Genomic DNA, 20,547 nt, shown 5'->3' on the forward strand with positions numbered 1-20,547 from the left:
GTTTCCTGTTCCTGCAGTTGACTCTGTGAGTTATGGCCGGGTCCCTGCTTGCGCTCTATAAGCATTGATGGGGCCCCCCGCTGTTTGCGACTTCAAGGCTTGGTGATCAGCTCAGTGCGGTAAATAAGCCGGAGCCCCTGCCGAGCAGTAATGGCGGAGCCAGATGGTGACTGGAGCGCCGCCCGAGTCTCACATCCTCTGACTGGTTATCCTGGGGCACGACTGACTCATCCCACGGCTGTCGGCAGCGCCAACGTCAGTTTATCAGCGCAGGTTGTGCGTCTCTTCTCATGGCTGCTCGTTTCATCTCTTGGCTGTGCGTCTCTGCTCCGTCTCTTCTACTGGCCGGGCGTCTCTTCTCCTGGCTGCACGTCTCTGCTCTGTCTCTTCTCCTGGCTGGGCGTCTCTGCTCCGTCTCTTCTCCTGGCCGCGTGTCTCTGCTCTGTCTCTTCTCCTGGCCAGGCGTCTCTGCTCTGTCTCTTCTCCTGGCTGGGCGTCTCTGCTCCATCTCTTCTCCTGGCTGGGCGTCTCTGCTCCATCTCTTCTCCTGGCTGGGCGTCTCTTCTCCTGGCTGCACGTCTCTGCTCTGTCTCTTCTCCTGGCCAGGCATCTCTGCTCTGTCTCTTCTCCTGGCCGCGTGTCTCTGCTCTGTCTCTTCTCCTGGCCAGGCGTTCTACTCCGTCTCTCCTGGCCAGGCGTCTCTGCTCCGTCTCTTCTACTGGCCAGGCGTCTCTGCTCCATCTCTTCTCCTGGCCGCGCGTCTCTTCTCCTGGCCGGGTGTCTCTTCTCCTGGCTGGGCGTCTCTGCTCCATCTCTTCTCCTGGCCGGGCGTCTCTGCTCCATCTCTTCTCCTGGCCGCGCGTCTCTTCTCCTGGCCGGGCGTCTCTGCTCCATCTCTTCTCCTGGCCTGGCGTCTCTGCTCCATCTCTTCTCTTGGTGGGCGTCTCTGCTCCGTCTCTTCTCCTGGCCGGGTGTCTCTTCTCCTGGCTGCACGTCTCTGCTCCATCTCTTCTTCTGGCCAGGCGTCTCTGCTCCGTCTCTTCTCCTGGCTGCAGGTCTCTGCTCCATCTCTTCTCCTGGCCGGGCGTCTCTGCTCCGTCTCTTCTCCAGGCGGGTGTCTCTTCTCCTGGCTGCACGTCTCTGCTCCATCTCTTCTTCTGGCCAGGCATCTCTTCTCCTGCCTGCAGGTCTCTGCTCCATCTCTTCTCCTGGCCGGGCGTCTCTGCTCCATCTCTTCTCCTGGCCGGGCGTCTCTGCTCCGTCTCTTCTCCTGGCCGGGCGTCTCTGCTCCATCTCTTCTCCTGGCCGGGCGTCTCTGCTCCATCTCTTCTCCTGGCCGGGCGTCTCTGCTCCATCTCTTCTCCTGGCCGGGCGTCTCTGCTCCATCTCTTCTCTTGGTGGGCGTCTCTGCTCCGTCTCTTCTCCTGGCCGGGTGTCTCTGCTCCATCTCTTCTCCTGGCCGGGTGTCTCTGCTCCATCTCTTCTCCTGGCCGGGTGTCTCTTTTCCTGGCCGGGCGTCTCTGCTCCGTCTCTTCTCCTGGCCGGGTGTCTCTGCTCCATCTCTTCTCCTGGCCGGGTGTCTCTTTTCCTGGCCGGGCGTCTCTGCTCAGTCTCTTCTCCTGGCCGGGCGTCTCTGCTCTGTCTCTTCTCCTGGCCGCGTGTCTCTGCTCTGTTTCTTCTCCTGGCCGGGCGTCTCTGCTCTGTCTCTTCTCCTGGCCGGGTGTCTCTGCTCCATCTCTTCTCCTGGCCGGGTGTCTCTGCTCCGTCTCTTCTCCTGGCTGCACGTCTCTGCTCCATCTCTTCTCCTGGCCGGGTGTCTCTGCTCCATCTCTTCTCCTGGCCGGGTGTCTCTGCTCTGTCTCTTCTCCTGGCCGGGCGTCTCTGTTCCATCTCTTCTCCTGGCCGGGCGTCTCTGCTCCATCTCTTCTCCTGGCCGGGCGTCTCTGCTCCATCTCTTCTCTTGGTGGGCGTCTCTGCTCCGTCTCTTCTCCTGGCCGGGTGTCTCTGCTTCATCTCTTCTCCTGGCCGGGTGTCTCTTCTCCTGGCCGGGCGTCTCTGCTCCGTCTCTTCTCCTGGCCGGGCGTCTCTGCTCCGTCTCTTCTCCTGGCCGGGTGTCTCTGCTCAGTCTCTTCTCCTGGCCGGGCGTCTCTGCTCCATCTCTTCTCCTGGCCGGGTGTCTCTGCTCAGTCTCTTCTCCTGGCCGGGTGTCTCTGCTCCATCTCTTCTCCTGGCCGGGCGTCTCTGCTCCATCTCTTCTCCTGGCCGGGCGTCTCTGCTCCATCTCTTCTCCTGGCCGGGCGTCTCTGCTCCATCTGTTCTCCTGGCCGGGCGTCTCTGCTCCATCTGTTCTCCTGGCCGGGCGTCTCTGCTCCATCTCTTCTCCTGGCCGGGCGTCTCTGCTCCATCTCTTCTCCTGGCCGGGCGTCTCTGCTCCATCTCTTCTCTTGGTGGGCGTCTCTGCTCCATCTCTTCTCCTGGCCGGGCGTCTCTGCTCCATCTCTTCTCCTGGCCGGGCGTCTCTGCTCCATCTGTTCTCCTGGCCGGGCGTCTCTGCTCCATCTCTTCTCCTGGCCGGGCGTCTCTGCTCCATCTCTTCTCCTGGCCGGGCGTCTCTGCTCCGTCTCTTCTCCTGGCCGGGCGTCTCTGCTTCGTCTCTTCTCCTGGCCGGGTGTCTCTGCTCAGTCTCTTCTCCTGGCCGGGCGTCTCTGCTCCGTCTCTTCTCCTGGCCGGGTGTCTCTGCTCAGTCTCTTCTCCTGGCCGGGTGTCTCTGCTCAGTCTCTTCTCCTGGCCGGGCGTCTCTGCTCCGTCTCTTCTCCTGGCCGGGTGTCTCTGCTCCGTCTCTTCTCCTGGCCGGGTGTCTCTGCTCCGTCTCTTCTCCTGGCCGGGTGTCTCTGCTCCGTCTCTTCTCCTGGCCGGGTGTCTCTGCTCAGTCTCTTCTCCTGGCCGGGTGTCTCTGCTCAGTCTCTTCTCCTGGCCGGGTGTCTCTGCTCAGTCTCTTCTCCTGGCCGGGCGTCTCTGCTCCGTCTCTTCTCCTGGCCGCGTGTCTCTGCTCTGTCTCTTCTCCTGGCCGGGCGTCTCTGCTCTGTCTCTTCTCCTGGCCGGGTGTCTCTGCTCCATCTCTTCTCCTGGCCGGGTGTCTCTTCTCCTGGCTGCACGTCTCTGCTCCATTTCTTCTCCTGGCCGGGTGTCTCTGCTCCATCTCTTCTCCTGGCCGGGTGTCTCTGCTCCATCTCTTCTCCTGGCCGGGTGTCTCTGCTCCGTCTCTTCTCCTGGCTGCACGTCTCTGCTCCATCTCTTCTCCTGGCCGGGTGTCTCTGCTCCGTCTCTTCTCCTGGCCGGGTGTCTCTGCTCTGTCTCTTCTCCTGGCCGGGCGTCTCTGCTCCATCTCTTCTCCTGGCCGGGCGTCTCTGCTCCATCTCTTCTCCTGGCCGGGCGTCTCTGCTCCATCTCTTCTCTTGGTGGGCGTCTCTGCTCCGTCTCTTCTCCTGGCCGGGTGTCTCTGCTTCATCTCTTCTCCTGGCCGGGTGTCTCTTCTCCTGGCCGGGCGTCTCTGCTCTGTCTCTTCTCCTGGCCGGGCGTCTCTGCTCCGTCTCTTCTCCTGGCCGGGCGTCTCTGCTCCGTTTCTTCTCCTGGCCGGGTGTCTCTGCTCAGTCTCTTCTCCTGGCCGGGCGTCTCTGCTCCATCTCTTCTCCTGGCCGGGTGTCTCTGCTCAGTCTCTTCTCCTGGCCGGGTGTCTCTGCTCCATCTCTTCTCCTGGCCGGGCGTCTCTGCTCCATCTCTTCTCCTGGCCGGGCGTCTCTGCTCCATCTCTTCTCCTGGCCGGGCGTCTCTGCTCCATCTCTTCTCTTGGTGGGCGTCTCTGCTCCATCTCTTCTCCTGGCCGGGCGTCTCTGCTCCATCTCTTCTCCTGGCCGGGCGTCTCTGCTCCATCTGTTCTCCTGGCCGGGTGTCTCTGCTCCATCTCTTCTCCTGGCCGGGCGTCTCTGCTCCATCTCTTCTCCTGGCCGGGCGTCTCTGCTCCGTCTCTTCTCCTGGCCGGGCGTCTCTGCTTCGTCTCTTCTCCTGGCCGGGTGTCTCTGCTCAGTCTCTTCTCCTGGCCGGGCGTCTCTGCTCCGTCTCTTCTCCTGGCCGGGTGTCTCTGCTCAGTCTCTTCTCCTGGCCGGGCGTCTCTGCTCAGTCTCTTCTCCTGGCCGGGCGTCTCTGCTCCGTCTCTTCTTCTGGCCGGGCGTCTCTGCTCCGTCTCTTCTCCTGGCCGGGTGTCTCTGCTCCATCTCTTCTCCTGGCCGGGTGTCTCTGCTCCGTCTCTTCTCCTGGCCGGGTGTCTCTGCTCCGTCTCTTCTCCTGGCTGGGTGTCTCTGCTCCGTCTCTTCTCCTGGCTGGGTGTCTCTGCTCAGTCTCTTCTCCTGGCCGGGTGTCTCTGCTCAGTCTCTTCTCCTGGCCGGGCGTCTCTGCTCCGTCTCTTCTCCTGGCCGGGTGTCTCTGCTCCATCTCTTCTCCTGGCCGGGTGTCTCTGCTCCGTCTCTTCTCCTGGCCGGGTGTCTCTGCTCCGTCTCTTCTCCTGGCTGGGTGTCTCTGCTCAGTCTCTTCTCCTGGCCGGGTGTCTCTGCTCAGTCTCTTCTCCTGGCCGGGCGTCTCTGCTCCGTCTCTTCTCCTGGCCACGTGTCTCTGCTCTGTCTCTTCTCCTGGCCGGGCGTCTCTGCTCTGTCTCTTCTCCTGGCCGGGTGTCTCTGCTCCATCTCTTCTCCTGGCCGGGTGTCTCTTCTCCTGGCTGCACGTCTCTGCTCCATCTCTTCTCCTGGCCGGGTGTCTCTGCTCCATCTCTTCTCCTGGCCGGGTGTCTCTGCTCCGTCTCTTCTCCTGGCCGGGCGTCTCTGCTCCGTCTCTTCTCCTGGCCGGGCGTCTCTGCTCTGTCTCTTCTCCTGGCCGGGCGTCTCAGCTCCGTGTCTTCTCCTGGCCGGGCGTCTCTGCTCCGTCTCTTCTCCTGGCCGGGCGTCTCTGCTCTGTCTCTTCTCCTGGCCGGGTGTCTCTGCTCCGTCTCTTCTCCTGGCCGGGTGTCTCTGCTCCGTCTCTTCTCCTGGCCGGGTGTCTCTGCTCTGTCTCTTCTCCTGGCCGGGCGTCTCTGCTCTGTCTCTTCTCCTGGCCGGGCGTCTCTGCTCCGTCTCTTCTCCTGGCCGGGCGTCTCTGCTCCGTCTCTTCTCCTGGCCGGGCGTCTCTGCTCCGTCTCTTCTCCTGGCCGGGCGTCTCTGCTCCGTCTCTTCTCCTGGCTGGGCGTCTCTGCTCCGTCTCTTCTCCTGGCCGGGCGTCTCTGCTCCGTCTCTTCTCCTGGCCGGGCGTCTCTGCTCCGTCTCTTCTCCTGGCCGGGCGTCTCTGCTCCGTCTCTTCTCCTGGCCGGGCGTCTCTGCTCCGTCTCTTCTCCTGGCCGGGCGTCTCTGCTCCGTCTCTTCTCCGGGCCGGGCGCCTCTGCTCCGTCTCTTCTCCTGGCCGGGCGTCTCTGCTCCGTCTCTTCTCCTTGCCGGGCGTCTCTGCTCCGTCTCTTCTCCTGGCCGGGCGTCTCTGCTCCGTCTCTTCTCCTGGCCGGGCGTCTCTGCTCCGTCTCTTCTCCTGGCCGGGCGTCTCTGCTCCGTCTCTTCTCCGGGCCGGGCGTCTCTGCTCCGTCTCTTCTCCTGGCCGGGCGTCTCTGCTCCGTCTCTTCTCCTGGCCGGGCGTCTCTGCTCCGTCTCTTCTCCTGGCCGGGCGTCTCTGCTCCGTCTCTTCTCCTGGCCGGGCGTCTCTGCTCCGTCTCTTCTCCTGGCCGGGCGTCTCTGCTCCGTCTCTTCTCCTGGCCGGGCGTCTCTGCTCCGTCTCTTCTCCTGGCCGGGCGTCTCTGCTCCGTCTCTTCTCCTGGCCGGGCGTCTCTGCTCCGTCTCTTCTCCTGGCCGGGCGTCTCTGCTCCGTCTCTTCTCCTGGCCGGGCGTCTCTGCTCCGTCTCTTCTCCGGGCCGGGCGTCTCTGCTCCGTCTCTTCTCCGGGCCGGGCGTCTCTGCTCCGTCTCTTCTCCTGGCCGGGCGTCTCTGCTCCGTCTCTTCTCCTTGCCGGGCGTCTCTGCTCCGTCTCTTCTCCTGGCCGGGCGTCTCTGCTCCGTCTCTTCTCCTGGCCGGGCGTCTCTGCTCCGTCTCTTCTCCTGGCCGGGCGTCTCTGCTCCGTCTCTTCTCCTGGCCGGGCGTCTCTGCTCCGTCTCTTCTCCGGGCCGGGCGTCTCTGCTCCGTCTCTTCTCCTGGCCGGGCGTCTCTGCTCCGTCTCTTCTCCTGGCCGGGCGTCTCTGCTCCGTCTCTTCTCCTGGCCGGGCGTCTCTGCTCCGTCTCTTCTCCTGGCCGGGCGTCTCTGCTCCGTCTCTTCTCCTGGCCGGGCGTCTCTGCTCCGTCTCTTCTCCTGGCCGGGCGTCTCTGCTCCGTCTCTTCTCCGGGCCGGGCGTCTCTGCTCCGTCTCTTCTCCTGGCCGGGCGTCTCTGCTCCGTCTCTTCTCCTGGCCGGGCGTCTCTGCTCCGTCTCTTCTCCTGGCCGGGCGTCTCTGCTCCGTCTCTTCTCCTGGCCGGGCGTCTCTGCTCCGTCTCTTCTCCGGGCCGGGCGTCTCTGCTCTGTCTCTTCTCCTGGCCGGGCGTCTCTGCTCCGTCTCTTCTCCTGGCCGGGCGTCTCTGCTCCGTCTCTTCTCCTTGCCGGGCGTCTCTGCTCCGTCTCTTCTCCTGGCCGGGCGTCTCTGCTCCGTCTCTTCTCGTGGCCGGGCGTCTCTGCTCCGTCTCTTCTCCGGGCCGGGCGTCTCTGCTCCGTCTCTTCTCCTGGCCGGGCGTCTCTGCTCCGTCTCTTCTCCTGGCCGCGTGTCTCTGCTCTGTCTCTTCTCCGGGCCGGGCGTCTCTGCTCTGTCTCTTCTCCTGGCCGGGCGTCTCTGCTCCGGGCCGGGCGTCTCTGCTCCGTCTCTTCTCCTGGCCGGTCGTCTCTGCTCCGTCTCTTCTCCTGGCCGGGCGTCTCTGCTCCGTCTCTTCTCCTGGCCGGGCGTCTCTGCTCCGTCTCTTCTCCTGGCCGGGCGTCTCTGCTCTGTCTCTTCTCCTGGCCGGGCGTCTCTGCTCTGTCTCTTCTCCTGGCCGGGCGTCTCTGCTCTGTCTCTTCTCCTGGCCGGGCGTCTCTGCTCCGTCTCTTCTCCTGGCCGGGCGTCTCTGCTCCGTCTCTTCTCCGGGCCGGGCGTCTCTGCTCCGTCTCTTCTCCTGGCCGGGCGTCTCTGCTCCGTCTCTTCTCCTGGCCGCGTGTCTCTGCTCTGTCTCTTCTCCGGGCCGGGCGTCTCTGCTCTGTCTCTTCTCCTGGCCGGGCGTCTCTGCTCTGTCTCTTCTCCTGGCTGCACGTCTCTGCTCCGTCTCTTCTCCTGGCCGGGCGTCTCTGCTCCGTCTCTTCTCCTGGCCGGGCGTCTCTGCTCCGTCTCTTCTCCTGGCCGGGCGTCTCTGTCTATTCCAGGTCATGAAGTTTTAAGAATAGAATATCAAGAGTACAGTAAAGACTGACACACAAGCAGAGCAGTCGGCTAGATGGAGTGCAGACTTATAGGGTCCCTGTAAAGTTGGGGACCTCCATGGGTGATGTAATGGGGGAGCACTAAGGGCTTTGGTTTAGTGTTGGTTTGCAAGGTTACTATGGTAACCGTCCCCCTCTCCCTGGGGACCCCGATACTGAGAGGGCAATACATAGAACTTCAGGCAGGTGGCGCCATCATCTTCTATCTTGGGGATGACTGTAGATACACCGTATCTCTCTCGGATACCCGCCGTCCCGGTGGCAGTGGAGCATCTGTCACTCTGCGGCTGCCGCTCCTCACAGGTGACTAATTGCAGTTAACACTGTCAGCGCTGGGTGCGTCTGGCACACAGGAGGGGGCGAGGTGAGAAACCGCGCCATAGATTGTACATTAATTAGAGGCGACGCCGGGCACAGAGACTGACACTGATGTACCCGCCGGTACAGAGTCACCAGAGGCACAGGAGAAGTCAGCAAGACTGGCACCTTCATAGAATCTATAGAGTCTGTATGGGAGTCAACAAGATGGCGACCATTCAGGGGGACTGTGTAAGAGGAAACATGGCTGGCGCTGGGGGTATATAGACTATATAGGATCAGACGAGGCTGGCACTGAGGGTAGAGACTATATAGGATCAGACAAGGCTGGCACTGGGGGTATAGAGACTATATAGGATGAAACCAGGCTGGCACTGAGGGTATAGACTATATAGGATCAGACGAGGCTGGCACTGAAGGTATAGAGACTATATAGGATGAAACCAGGCTGGCACTGAGGGTAGAGACTATATAGGATCAGACAAGGCTGGCGCTGAGGGTAGAGACTATATAGGATCAGACGAGGCTGGCACTGAAGGTATAGAGACTATATAGGATCAGACAAGGCTGGCACTGAGAGTAGAGACTATATAGGATCAGACAAGGCTGGCACTGAGGGTAGAGACTATATAGGATCAGACAAGGCTGGCACTGAGAGTAGAGACTATATAGGATCAGACAAGGCTGGCACTGAGGGTAGAGACTATATAGGATCAGACAAGGCTGGCACTTAGGGTAGAGACTATATAGGATCAGACAAGGCTGACACTGAGGGTAGAGACTATATAGGATCAGACAAGGCTGGCATCAGACGAGGCTGGCACTGAGGGTAGAGACTATATAGGATCAGACGAGGCTGGCACTGAGGGTAGAGACTATATAGGATGAAACCAAGCTGGCACTGAGAGTAGAGACTATATAGGATCAGACAAGGCTGGCACTGAAGGTATAGAGACTATATAGGATGAAACCAGGCTGGCACTGAGAGTAGAGACTATATAGGATCAGACAAGGCTGGCACTGAGGGTAGAGACTATATAGGATCAGACAAGGCTGGCATCAGACAAGGCTGGCACTGAGGGTAGAGACTATATAGGATCAGACAAGGCTGGCACTGAAGGTATAGAGACTATATAGGATAAAACCAGGCTGGCACTGAGGGTAGAGACTATATAGGATCAGACAAGGCTGGCACTGAAGGTATAGAGACTATATAGGATCAGACAAGGCTGGCACTGAGAGTAGAGACTATATAGGTTAAGACAAGGCTGGCACTTAGGGTAGAGACTATATAGGATGAAACCAGGCTGGCACTGAGGCTAGAGACTATATAGGATCAGACAAGGCTGGCACTGAGAGTAGAGACTATATAGGTTAAGACAAGGCTGGCACTGAAGGTATAGAGACTATATAGGATCAGACAAGGCTGGCACTGAGAGTAGAGACTATATAGGATCAGACAAGGCTGGCACTGAGGGTAGAGGCTATATAGGATCAGACAAAGCTGGCACTGAGGGTAGAGGCTATATAGGATCAGACAAGGCTGGCACTGAAGGTATAGAGACTATATAGGATCAGACAAGGCTGGCACTGAGAGTAGAGACTATATAGGATCAGACAAGGCTGGCACTGAGGGTAGAGGCTATATAGGATCAGACAAAGCTGGCACTGAGGGTAGAGGCTATATAGGATCAGACAAGGCTGGCGCTGGGGGTATAGAGACTATATAGGATGAAACGAGGCTGGCACTGAGGGTACAGACTATATAGGATGATACGAGGCTGGCACTGAGGGTAGAGACTATATAGGATGATACGAGGCTGGCACTGAGGGTAGAGACTATATAGGATCAGACAAGGCTGGTACTGAGGGTAGAGACTATATAGGATCAAACAAGGCTGGCACTGAGGGTAGAGACTATATAGGATCAGACAAGGCTGGCACTGAGGGTAGAGGCTATATAGGATCAGACAAGGCTGGCACTGAGGTTAGAGACTATATAGGATCAGACAAGGCTGGCGCTGGGGGTATAGAGACTATATAGGATCAGACAAGGCTGGCACTGGGGGTATAGAGACTATATAGGATGAAACGAGGCTGGCACTGAGGGTACAGACTATATAGGATGATACGAGGCTGGCACTGAGGGTACAGACTATATAGGATGATACGAGGCTGGCACTGAGGGTAGAGACTATATAGGATCAGACAAGGCTGGTACTGAGGGTAGAGACCATATAGGATCAAACAAGGCTGGCACTTAGGGTAGAGACTATATAGGATCAGACAAGGCTGACACTTAGGGTAGAGACTATATAGGATGAAACCAGGCTGGCACTGAGAGTAGAGACTATATAGGATCAAACAAGGCTGGCACTGAGAGTAGAGACTATATAGGATCAGACAAGGCTGGCACTGAGGGTAGAGACTATATAGGATCAAACAAGGCTGGCACTGGGGGTATTGAGGCTATATAGGATCAGACAAGGCTGGCACTGAGGGTAGAGACTATATAGGATCAAACAAGGCTGGCACTGAGAGTAGAGACTATATAGGATCAGACAAGGCTGGCACTGAGGGTAGAGGCTATATAGGATCAGACAAGGCTGGCACTGAGGGTAGAGACTATATAGGATCAGACAAGGCTGGCACTGAGGGTAGAGACTATATAGGATCAGACAAGGCTGGCACTGAGAGTAGAGACTATATAGGATCAGACAAGGCTGGCATCAGACGAGGCTGGCACTGAGGGTAGAGACTATATAGGATCAGACGAGGCTGGCACTGAGGGTAGAGACTATATAGGATGAAACCAAGCTGGCACTGAGAGTAGAGACTATATAGGATCAGACAAGGCTGGCACTGAAGGTATAGAGACTATATAGGATGAAACCAGGCTGGCACAGAGTAGAGACTATATAGGATCAGACAAGGCTGGCACTGAGGGTAGAGACTATATAGGATCAGACAAGGCTGGCACTTAGGGTACAGACTATATAGGATGAAACCAGGCTGGCACTGAGGGTAGAGACTATATAGGATCAGACAAGGCTGGCACTGAGGGTAGAGACTATATAGGATCAGACAAGGCTGGCATCAGACAAGGCTGGCACTGAGGGTAGAGACTATATAGGATCAGACAAGGCTGGCACTGAAGGTATAGAGACTATATAGGATAAAACCAGGCTGGCACTGAGGGTAGAGACTATATAGGATCAGACAAGGCTGGCACTTAGGGTAGAGACTATATAGGATGAAACCAGGCTGGCACTGAGGGTAGAGACTATATAGGATCAGACAAGGCTGGCACTGAAGGTATAGAGACTATATAGGATCAGACAAGGCTGGCACTGAGAGTAGAGACTATATAGGTTAAGACAAGGCTGGCACTTAGGGTAGAGACTATATAGGATGAAACCAGGCTGGCACTGAGGCTAGAGACTATATGGGATCAGACAAGGCTGGCACTTAGGGTAGAGACTATATAGGATGAAACCAGGCTGGCACTGAGGGTAGAGACTATATAGGTTAAGACAAGGCTGGCACTTAGGGTAGAGACTATATAGGATCAGACGAGGCTGGCACTGAAGGTATAGAGACTATATAGGATCAGACAAGGCTGGCACTGAGAGTAGAGACTATATAGGATCAGACAAGGCTGGCACTGAGGGTAGAGACTATATAGGATCAGACAAGGCTGGCACTGAGAGTAGAGACTATATAGGTTAAGACAAGGCTGGCACTTAGGGTAGAGACTATATAGGATCAGACGAGGCTGGCACTGAAGGTATAGAGACTATATAGGATCAGACAAGGCTGGCACTGAGAGTAGAGACTATATAGGATCAGACAAGGCTGGCACTGAGGGTAGAGACTATATAGGATCAGACAAGGCTGGCACTGAGAGTAGAGACTATATAGGATCAGACAAGGCTGGCACTTAGGGTAGAGACTATATAGGATGAAACCAGGCTGGCACTGAGGGTAGAGACTATATAGGATCAGACGAGGCTGGCACTGAAGGTATAGAGACTATATAGGATGAAACCAGGCTGGCACTGAGGGTAGAGACTATATAGGATCAGACAAGGCTGCCACTGAGAGTAGAGACTATATAGGTTAAGACAAGGCTGGCACTTAGGGTAGAGACTATATAGGATCAGACAAGGCTCGCACTGAGGGTAGAGACTATATAGGATCAGACAAGGCTGGCACTGAGAGTAGAGACTATATAGGATCAGACAAGGCTGGCACTGGGGGTATAGAGACTATATAGGATGAAACGAGGCTGGCACTGAGGGTACAGACTATATAGGATGATACGAGGCTGGCACTGAGGGTACAGACTATATAGGATGATACGAGGCTGGCACTGAGGGTAGAGACTATATAGGATCAGACAAGGCTGGCACTGAGGGTAGAGACCATATAGGTTCAGACAAGGCTGGCACTGAGCTCCCCCTAGTGGCGACTGTATATGTAAGCTCCCCTCTAGTGGTGGCTGTATATGTGAGCTCCCCTAGTGGCGGCTGTATATGTGAGCTCCCTCTAGTGGCGGCTGTATATGTGAGCTCCCCCTAGTGGGGGCTGTATATGTGAGCTCCCCCTAGTGACGGCTATATATGTGAGCTCCCCCTAGTGGAGGCTGTATATGTGAGCCCCCCCTAGTGGCGGCTGTATATGTGAGCTCCCCCTAGTGGCAGCTGTATATGTGAGCTCCCCCTAGTGGCGGCTGTATATGTGAGCTCCTCTAGTGGCGGCTGTATATGTGAGCTCCCCCTAGTGGCGGCTGTATATGTGAGCTCCTCCTAGTGGCAGCTGCATATGTGAGCTCCTCTTAATGGTAGCTGTATATGTGAGTTCCCCCTAGTGGTGGCTGTATATGTGAGCGCCTCCTAGTGTTGGCTGTATATGTGAGCTCCCTCTAGTGGAGGCTGTATATGTGAGCTCCCCCTAGTGGCGGCTGTATATGTGAGCTCCCCCTAGTGGCGGCTGTATATGTGAGCTCCCCCTAGTGGGGGCTGTATATGTGAGCTCCCCCTAGTGGCGGCTGTATATGTGAGCTCCCCCTAGTGGGGGCTGTATATGTGAGCTCCCCCTAGTGGCGGCTGTATATGTGAGCTCCCCCTAGTGGAGGCTGTATATGTGAGCTCCCCCTAGTGGCGGCTGTATATGTGAGCTCTCCCTAGTGGCGGCTGTATATGTGAGCTCCCCCTAGTGGCGGCTGTATATGTGAGCTCCCCCTAGTGGGGGCTGTATATGTGAGCTCCCCCTAGTGATGGCTGTATATGTGAGCTCCCCCTAGTGGCGGCTGTATATGTGAGCTCCCCCTAGTGGAGGCTGTATATGTGAGCTCCCCCTAGTGGCGGCTGTATATGTGAGCTCCCCCTAGTGGAGGCTGTATATGTGAGCTCCCCCTAGTGGCGGCTGTATATGTGAGCTCCCCCTAGTGGGGGCTGTATATGTGAGCTCCCCCTAGTGACGGCTGTATATGTGAGCTCCCCCTAGTGGCGGCTGTATATTTGAGCTCCTCCTAGTGGCGGCTGTATATGTGAGTTCCCCCTATTGGCGGCTATATATGTGAGCTCCCCCTAGTGGCGGCTGTATATGTGAGCTCCTACTAGTGGCGGCTGTATATGTGAGTTCCCCCTATTGGCGGCTGTATATGTGAGCTCCCCCTAGTGGCGGCTGTATATGTGAGCTCCCCCTAGTGGCGGCTATATATGTGAGCTCCCTCTAGTGGCGGCTGTATATTTGAGCTCCTCCTAGTGGTGGCTGTATATGTGAGCTCCCCCTAGTGGCGGCTGTATATGTGAGCTCCCCCTAGTGGCGGCTGTATATGTGAGCTCCCCCTAGTGGCGGCTTTATGTGTGAGCTCCCCCTAGTGGTGACTGTATATGTGAGCCCCCCACCCCCACCCTATTGGCGGCTGTATATGTGAGCTCCCCCTAGTGGCGGCTTTATGTGTGAGCTCCCCCTAGTGGCGGCTGCATATGTGAGCTCCCCCTAGTGGCGGCTGTATATGTGAGCTCCCCCTAGTGGCGGCTGTATATGTGAGCTCCCCCTAGTGGCGGCTGTATATGTGAGCTCCCCCTAGTGGCGGCTTTATGTGTGAGCTCCCCCTAGTGGCGGCTGTATATGTGAGCTCCCCCTAGTGACGGCTATATATGTGAGCTCCCCCTAGTGGGGGCTGTATATGTGAGCTCCCCCTAGTGGCGGCTGTATATGTGAGCTCCCCCTAGTGGCAGCTGTATATGTGAGCTCCCCCTAGTGGCGGCTGTATATGTGAGCTCCCCTAGTGGCGGCTGTATATGTGAGCTCCCCCTAGTGACAGCTGTATATGTGAGCTCCTCCTAGTGGCGGCTGTATATGTGAGCTCCCCCCCCCCCCTAGTGGCGGCTGTATATGTGAGCTCCCCCTAGTGGCGGCTTTATGTGTGAGCTCCCCCTAGTGGCGGCTGCATATGTGAGCTCCCCCTAGTGGCGGCTGTATATGTGAGCTCCCCCTAGTGGCGGCTGTATATGTGAGCTCCCCCTAGTGGCGGCTGTATATGTGAGCTCCCCCTAGTGGCGGCTTTATGTGTGAGCTCCCCCTAGTGGCGGCTGTATATGTGAGCTCCCCCTAGTGGCGGCTTTATGTGTGAGCTCCCCCTAGTGATGGCTGTATATGTGAGCTCCCCCTAGTGGCGGCTGTATATGTGAGCTCCCCCTAGTGGCAGCTGTATATGTGAGCTCCCCCTAGTGGCGGCTGTATATGTGAGCTCCCCTAGTGGCGGCTGTATATGTGAGCTCCCCCTAGTGACAGCTGTATATGTGAGCTCCTCCTAGTGGCGGCTGTATATGTGAGCTCCCCCCCCCCCTAGTGGCGGCTGTATATGTGAGCTCCCCCTAGTGATGGCTGTATATGTGAGCTCCCCCTAGTGGCGGCTGTATATGTGAGCTCCCCCTAGTGGCGGCTGTATATGTGAGCTCCCCCTAGTGGCGGCTGTATATGTGAGCTCCCCCTAGTGGCGGCTTTGTGTGAGCTCCCCCTAGTGGTGGCTGTATATGTGAGCCCCCCCCCCCCCCCCCTATTGGCGGCTGTATATGTGAGCTCCCCCTAGTGGCGGCTTTATGTGTGAGCTCCCCCTAGTGGCGGCTGCATATGTGAGCTCCCCCTAGTGGCGGCTGTATATGTGAGCTCCCCCTAGTGGCGGCTGTATATGTGAGCTCCCCCTAGTGGCGGCTGTATATGTGAGCTCCCCCTAGTGGCGGCTTTATGTGTGAGCTCCCCCTAGTGGCGGCTGTATATGTGAGCTCCCCCTAGTGACGGCTATATATGTGAGCTCCCCCTAGTGGGGGCTGTATATGTGAGCTCCCCCTAGTGGCGGCTGTATATGTGAGCTCCCCCTAGTGGCAGCTGTATATGTGAGCTCCCCTAGTGGCGGCTGTATATGTGAGCTCCCCCTAGTGACAGCTGTATATGTGAGCTCCTCCTAGTGGCGGCTGTATATGTGAGCTCCCCCCCCCCCCCTAGTGGCGGCTGTATATGTGAGCTCCCCCTAGTGGCGGCTGTATATGTGAGCTCCCCCTAGTGACAGCTGTATATGTGAGCTCCCCCTAGTGGCGGCTGTATATGTGAGCTCCCCCTAGTGACAGCTGTATATGTGAGCTCCTCCTAGTGGCGGCTGTATATGTGAGCTCCCCCCCCCCCCTAGTGGCGGCTGTATATGTGAGCTCCCCCTAGTGGCGGCTGCTGCCACTGTGCCCAGTTCCTTCCTGCTCTCACGTACCTAACAGTCTGTGTCTGTCTCTTTTAGGTAAACCTCTACAGATCAAGCCGAGGCTATGACGTCATCCTGCGAGGTCTCCTCTGGAGTCTCCATATCTCAGGGTCCTTCCTTCTCCTCCAGAGTTATCCCTCGGGGTGTGTTGTTGGGGTGTTTGTGTTTCCAGTGGGTGGCGCTGTTGTTTTCTCTGCAGTGTTGCGCTGCCCCGATGCTCAGGGTCAGGAGAGGCGCGCTCGCACATTTCATAGACTATAGAATGTTTTTCATCAGAGAAGATATTCTGATTATTTTATAAGAAGAGTGTATTGTTACTTTGTATCAGAGGTTTTTAACCCTTGCGTTTCCGGTTTGAGGCCACTAGATCCATGGCCGTAGTCCCAGACCATGGCCATTAGACATTATAGGGGTGACCACTGCAGACGTCCCTTCACCCTGGTGGTCGGCTCCACGAGTGACCAAACATTCGGGTTCTTCAAATCTCCAAGACTGGTTTGATGCTTGAGGTTCCCTGAAAGTAAACTCCTATCTAGCCAAGGGATCGACAACCATCTGCACCCACTGGCTCTGGTTGTCGGAGACCACCAAGAATTCTAACATGGACGATCATCGAGGATTCTGACCCCGTACGATCCTGAGTCTATGCAAAAGTGTCCAATCAACAAATCTCCATGGTTACAAATGTTGCCGAGAACATCCCCTTATTTGCATATATGCTAATTTCCCGTTATCTTCCACTGATGATCTTCAGCAGATGTTTTGTTTTGTTCTTGGCACTCGACATGAGTTCTGTTTCGGGCTATTTCTTCCCCGTATGTTTTGGCGAATTGACCGCTCTCCAGGGCTCACGTAGGGCGAGATCTGCTCGATGGGCACAATCAGATCCCGAAACTGTGACCCCCGTTACTGCAACATTACCCTTCAGTACTGCCGGAAGCCACGGACTGGTGGTGGTGGACGTCTTAAGATAATCGGTAATCCTACAAGACATAGAGATGGTCTGAATGATCCCGAGAAGTCTCCGGACACTGTTTTATATGTTTTATCTAAGTGACCGAAAAAACTGCTCAATAAAGTGCAAATATTTTAATTTACTCCTGAAGTGTTTGTGGTGTCTGTAATTGTCTCCAAGTTCAGAGAAGAAGTCGCCGGAGGAAGATCCGCAACACCCGAGTCAGAGCGGTAACTGTCTACAGCCAGCTGTCACTGAGAGAGACCCCAGACCCGCAATACACACAACCAGCCAAAGATCTCTGGTGTAGCATCAAACCGCACACAGAGACCCACAGCAGCCGTACTCACTATTATAGTAGTTATATTCTTGTACATAGGAGTAGTATTATAGTAGTTATATTCTTGTACATAGGAGGTAGTATTATAGTAGTTATATTCTTGTACATAGGAGTAGTATTATAGTAGTTATATTCTTGTACATAGGAGTAGTATTATAGTAGTTATATTCTTGTACATAGGAGTAGTATTATAGTAGTTATATTCTTGTATATAGGAGCAGTATTATAGTAGTTATATTCTTGTACATAGGAGGTAGTATTATAGTAGTTATATTCTTGTACATAGGAGTAGTATTATAGTAGTTATATTCTTGTACATAGGAGTAGTATTATAGTAGTTATATTCTTGTACATAGGAGCAGTATTATAGTAGTTATATTCTTGTACATAGGAGGTAGTATTATAGTAGTTATATTCTTGTACATAGGAGGAAGTATTATAGTAGTTATATTCTTGTACATAGGAGTAGTATTATAGTAGTTATATTCTTGTACATAGGAGTAGTATTATAGTAGTTATATTCTTGTACATAGGAGTAGTATTATAGTAGTTATATTCTTGTATATAGGAGCAGTATTATAGTAGTTATATTCTTGTACATAGGAGTAGTATTATAGTAGTTATATTCTTATACATAGGAGGTAGTATTATACTAGTTATATTCTTGTACATAGGAGTAGTATTATAGTAGTTATATTCTTATACATAGGAGGTAGTATTATAGTAGTTATATTCTTGTACATAGGAGGTAGTATTATAGTAGTTATATTCTTATACATAGGAGTAGTATTATAGTAGTTATATTCTTGTACATAGGAGGTAGTATTATAGTAGTTATATTCTTGTACATAGGAGTAGTATTATAGTAGTTATATTCTTGTACATAGGAGTAGTATTATAGTAGTTATATTCTTATACATAGGAGTAGTATTATAGTAGTTATATTCTTGTACATAGGAGCCGTATAATAGTAGTTATATTCTTGTACATAGGAGTAGTATTATAGTAGTTATATTCTTGTACATAGGAGCAGTATTATAGTAGTTATATTCTTATACATAGGAGGTAGTATTATAGTAGTTATATTCTTGTACATAGGAGTAGTATTATAGTAGTTATATTCTTGTACATAGGAGTAGTATTATAGTAGTTATATTCTTATACATAGGAGGTAGTATTATAGTAGTTATATTCTTGTACATAGGAGTAGTATTATAGTAGTTATATTCTTGTACATAGGAGTAGTATTATAGTAGTTATATTCTTATACATAGGAGGTAGTATTATAGTAGTTATATTCTTGTACATAGGAGTAGTATTATAGTAGTTATATTCTTGTACATAGGAGCAGTATTATAGTAGTTATATTCTTATACATAGGAGGTAGTATTATAGTAGTTATATTCTTGTACATAGGAGTAGTATTATAGTAGTTATATTCTTGTACATAGGAGTAGTATTATAGTAGTTATATTCTTGTATATAGGAGCAGTATTATAGTAGTTATATTCTTGTACATAGGAGCAGTATTATAGTAGTTATATTCTTATACATAGGAGTAGTATTATAGTAGTTATATTCTTGTACATAGGAGTAGTATTATAGTAGTTATATTCTTATACATAGGAGGTAGTATTATAGTAGTTATATTCTTGTACATAGGAGTAGTATTATAGTAGTTATATTCTAATACATAGGAGGTAGTATTATAGTAGTTATATTCTTGTACATAGGAGTAGTATTATAGTAGTTATATTCTTGTACATAGGAGTAGTATTATAGTAGTTATATTCTTGTACATAGGAGGTAGTATTATAGTAGTTATATTCTTGTACATAGGAGGTAGTATTATAGTAGTTATATTCTTATACATAGGAGGTAGTATTATAGTAGTTATATTCTTATACATAGGAGTAGTATTATAGTAGTTATATTCTTGTACATAGGAGGTAGTATTATAGTAGTTATATTCTTATACATAGGAGGTAGTATTATAGTAGTTATATTCTTATACATAGGAGGTAGTATTATAGTAGTTATAGTCTTGTACATAGGAGCAGTATTATAGTAGTTATATTCTTGTACATAGTAGTAGTATTATAGTAGTTATATTCTTGTACATAGGAGCAGTATTATAGTAGTTATATTCTTGTACATAGGAGGTAGTATTATAGTAGTTATATTCTTGTACATAGGAGTAGTATTATAGTAGTTATATTCTTGTACATAGGAGGTAGTATTATAGTAGTTATATTCTTGTACATAGGAGTAGTATTATAGTAGTTATATTCTTGTACATAGGAGGTAGTATTATAGTAGTTATATTCTTGTACATAGGAGTAGTATTATAGTAGTTATATTCTTGTACATAGGAGTAATATTATAGTAGTTATATTCTTGTACATAGGAGTAGTATTATAGTAGTTATATTCTTGTACATAGGAGGTAGTATTATAGTAGTTATATTCTTGTACATAGGAGGTAGTATTATAGTAGTTATATTCTTGTACATAGGAGGTAGTATTATAGTAGTTATATTCTTGTACATAGGAGTAGTATTATAGTAGTTATATTCTTGTACATAGGAGGTAGTATTATAGTAGTTATATTCTTGTACATAGGAGGTAGTATTATAGTAGTTATATTCTTGTACATAGGAGTAGTATTATAGTAGTTATATTCTTGTACATAGGAGGTAGTATTATAGTAGTTATATTCTTGTACATAGGAGTAGTATTATAGTAGTTATATTCTTATACATAGGAGTAGTATTATAGTAGTTATATTCTTGTACACAGGAGGTAGTATTATAGTAGTTATATTCTTGTACATAGGAGGTAGTATTATAGTAGTTATATTCTTGTACATAGGAGTAGTATTATAGTAGTTATATTCTTGTACATAGGAGTAGTATTATAGTAGTTATATTCTTGTACATAGGAGTAGTATTATAGTAGTTATATTCTTGTACATAGGAGTAGTATTATAGTAGTTATATTCTTGTACATAGGAGTAGTATTATAGTAGTTATATTCTTGTACATAGGAGTAGTATTATAGTAGTTATATTCTTGTACATAGGAGGTAGTATTATAGTAGTTATATTCTTGTACATAGGAGCAGTATTATAGTAGTTATATTCTTGTACATAGGAGTAGTATTATAGTAGTTATATTCTTGTACACAGGAGGTAGTATTATAGTAGTTATATTCTTGTACATAGGAGGTAGTATTATAGTAGTTATATTCTTGTACATAGGAGTAGTATTATAGTAGTTATATTCTTGTACATAGGAGCAGTATTATAGTAGTTATATTCTTGTACATAGGAGGTAGTATTATAGTAGTTATATTCTTGTACATAGGAGCAGTATTATAGTAGTTATATTCTTGTACATAGGAGCAGTATTATAGTAGTTATATTCTTGTACATAGGAGCAGTATTATAGTAGTTATATTCTTGTACATAGGAGCAGTATTATAGTAGTTATATTCTTGTACATAGGAGGTAGTATTATAGTAGTTATATTCTTGTACATAGGAGTAGTATTATAGTAGTTATATTCTTGTACATAGTAGTAGTATTATAGTAGTTATATTCTTGTACATAGGAGTAGTATTATAGTAATTATATTCTTG

At 51.6% G+C, this 20,547-nt stretch overlaps 1 protein-coding gene across 1 annotated transcript in view; it reads left to right on the forward strand.

Annotated features, from left to right (window-relative positions):
* ZC3H3 (zinc finger CCCH-type containing 3) overlaps nt 1-16,679 on the forward strand; it is a 167,689-nt gene extending 151,010 nt beyond the window's left edge. Inside the window, exon 12 of the mRNA XM_075270005.1 lies at nt 15,651-16,679. Within this exon, the coding sequence (XP_075126106.1) occupies nt 15,651-15,682 (32 nt within the window). The 3' untranslated portion in view covers nt 15,683-16,679. The remainder of the gene's footprint in view (nt 1-15,650) is intronic.
* Nucleotides 16,680-20,547: the final 3,868 nt, after the last annotated feature.

The sequence above is a fragment of the Leptodactylus fuscus genome, chromosome 4, assembly GCF_031893055.1.
Source record: "Leptodactylus fuscus isolate aLepFus1 chromosome 4, aLepFus1.hap2, whole genome shotgun sequence".
In the NCBI taxonomy this organism is placed as follows: domain Eukaryota; kingdom Metazoa; phylum Chordata; class Amphibia; order Anura; family Leptodactylidae; genus Leptodactylus; species Leptodactylus fuscus.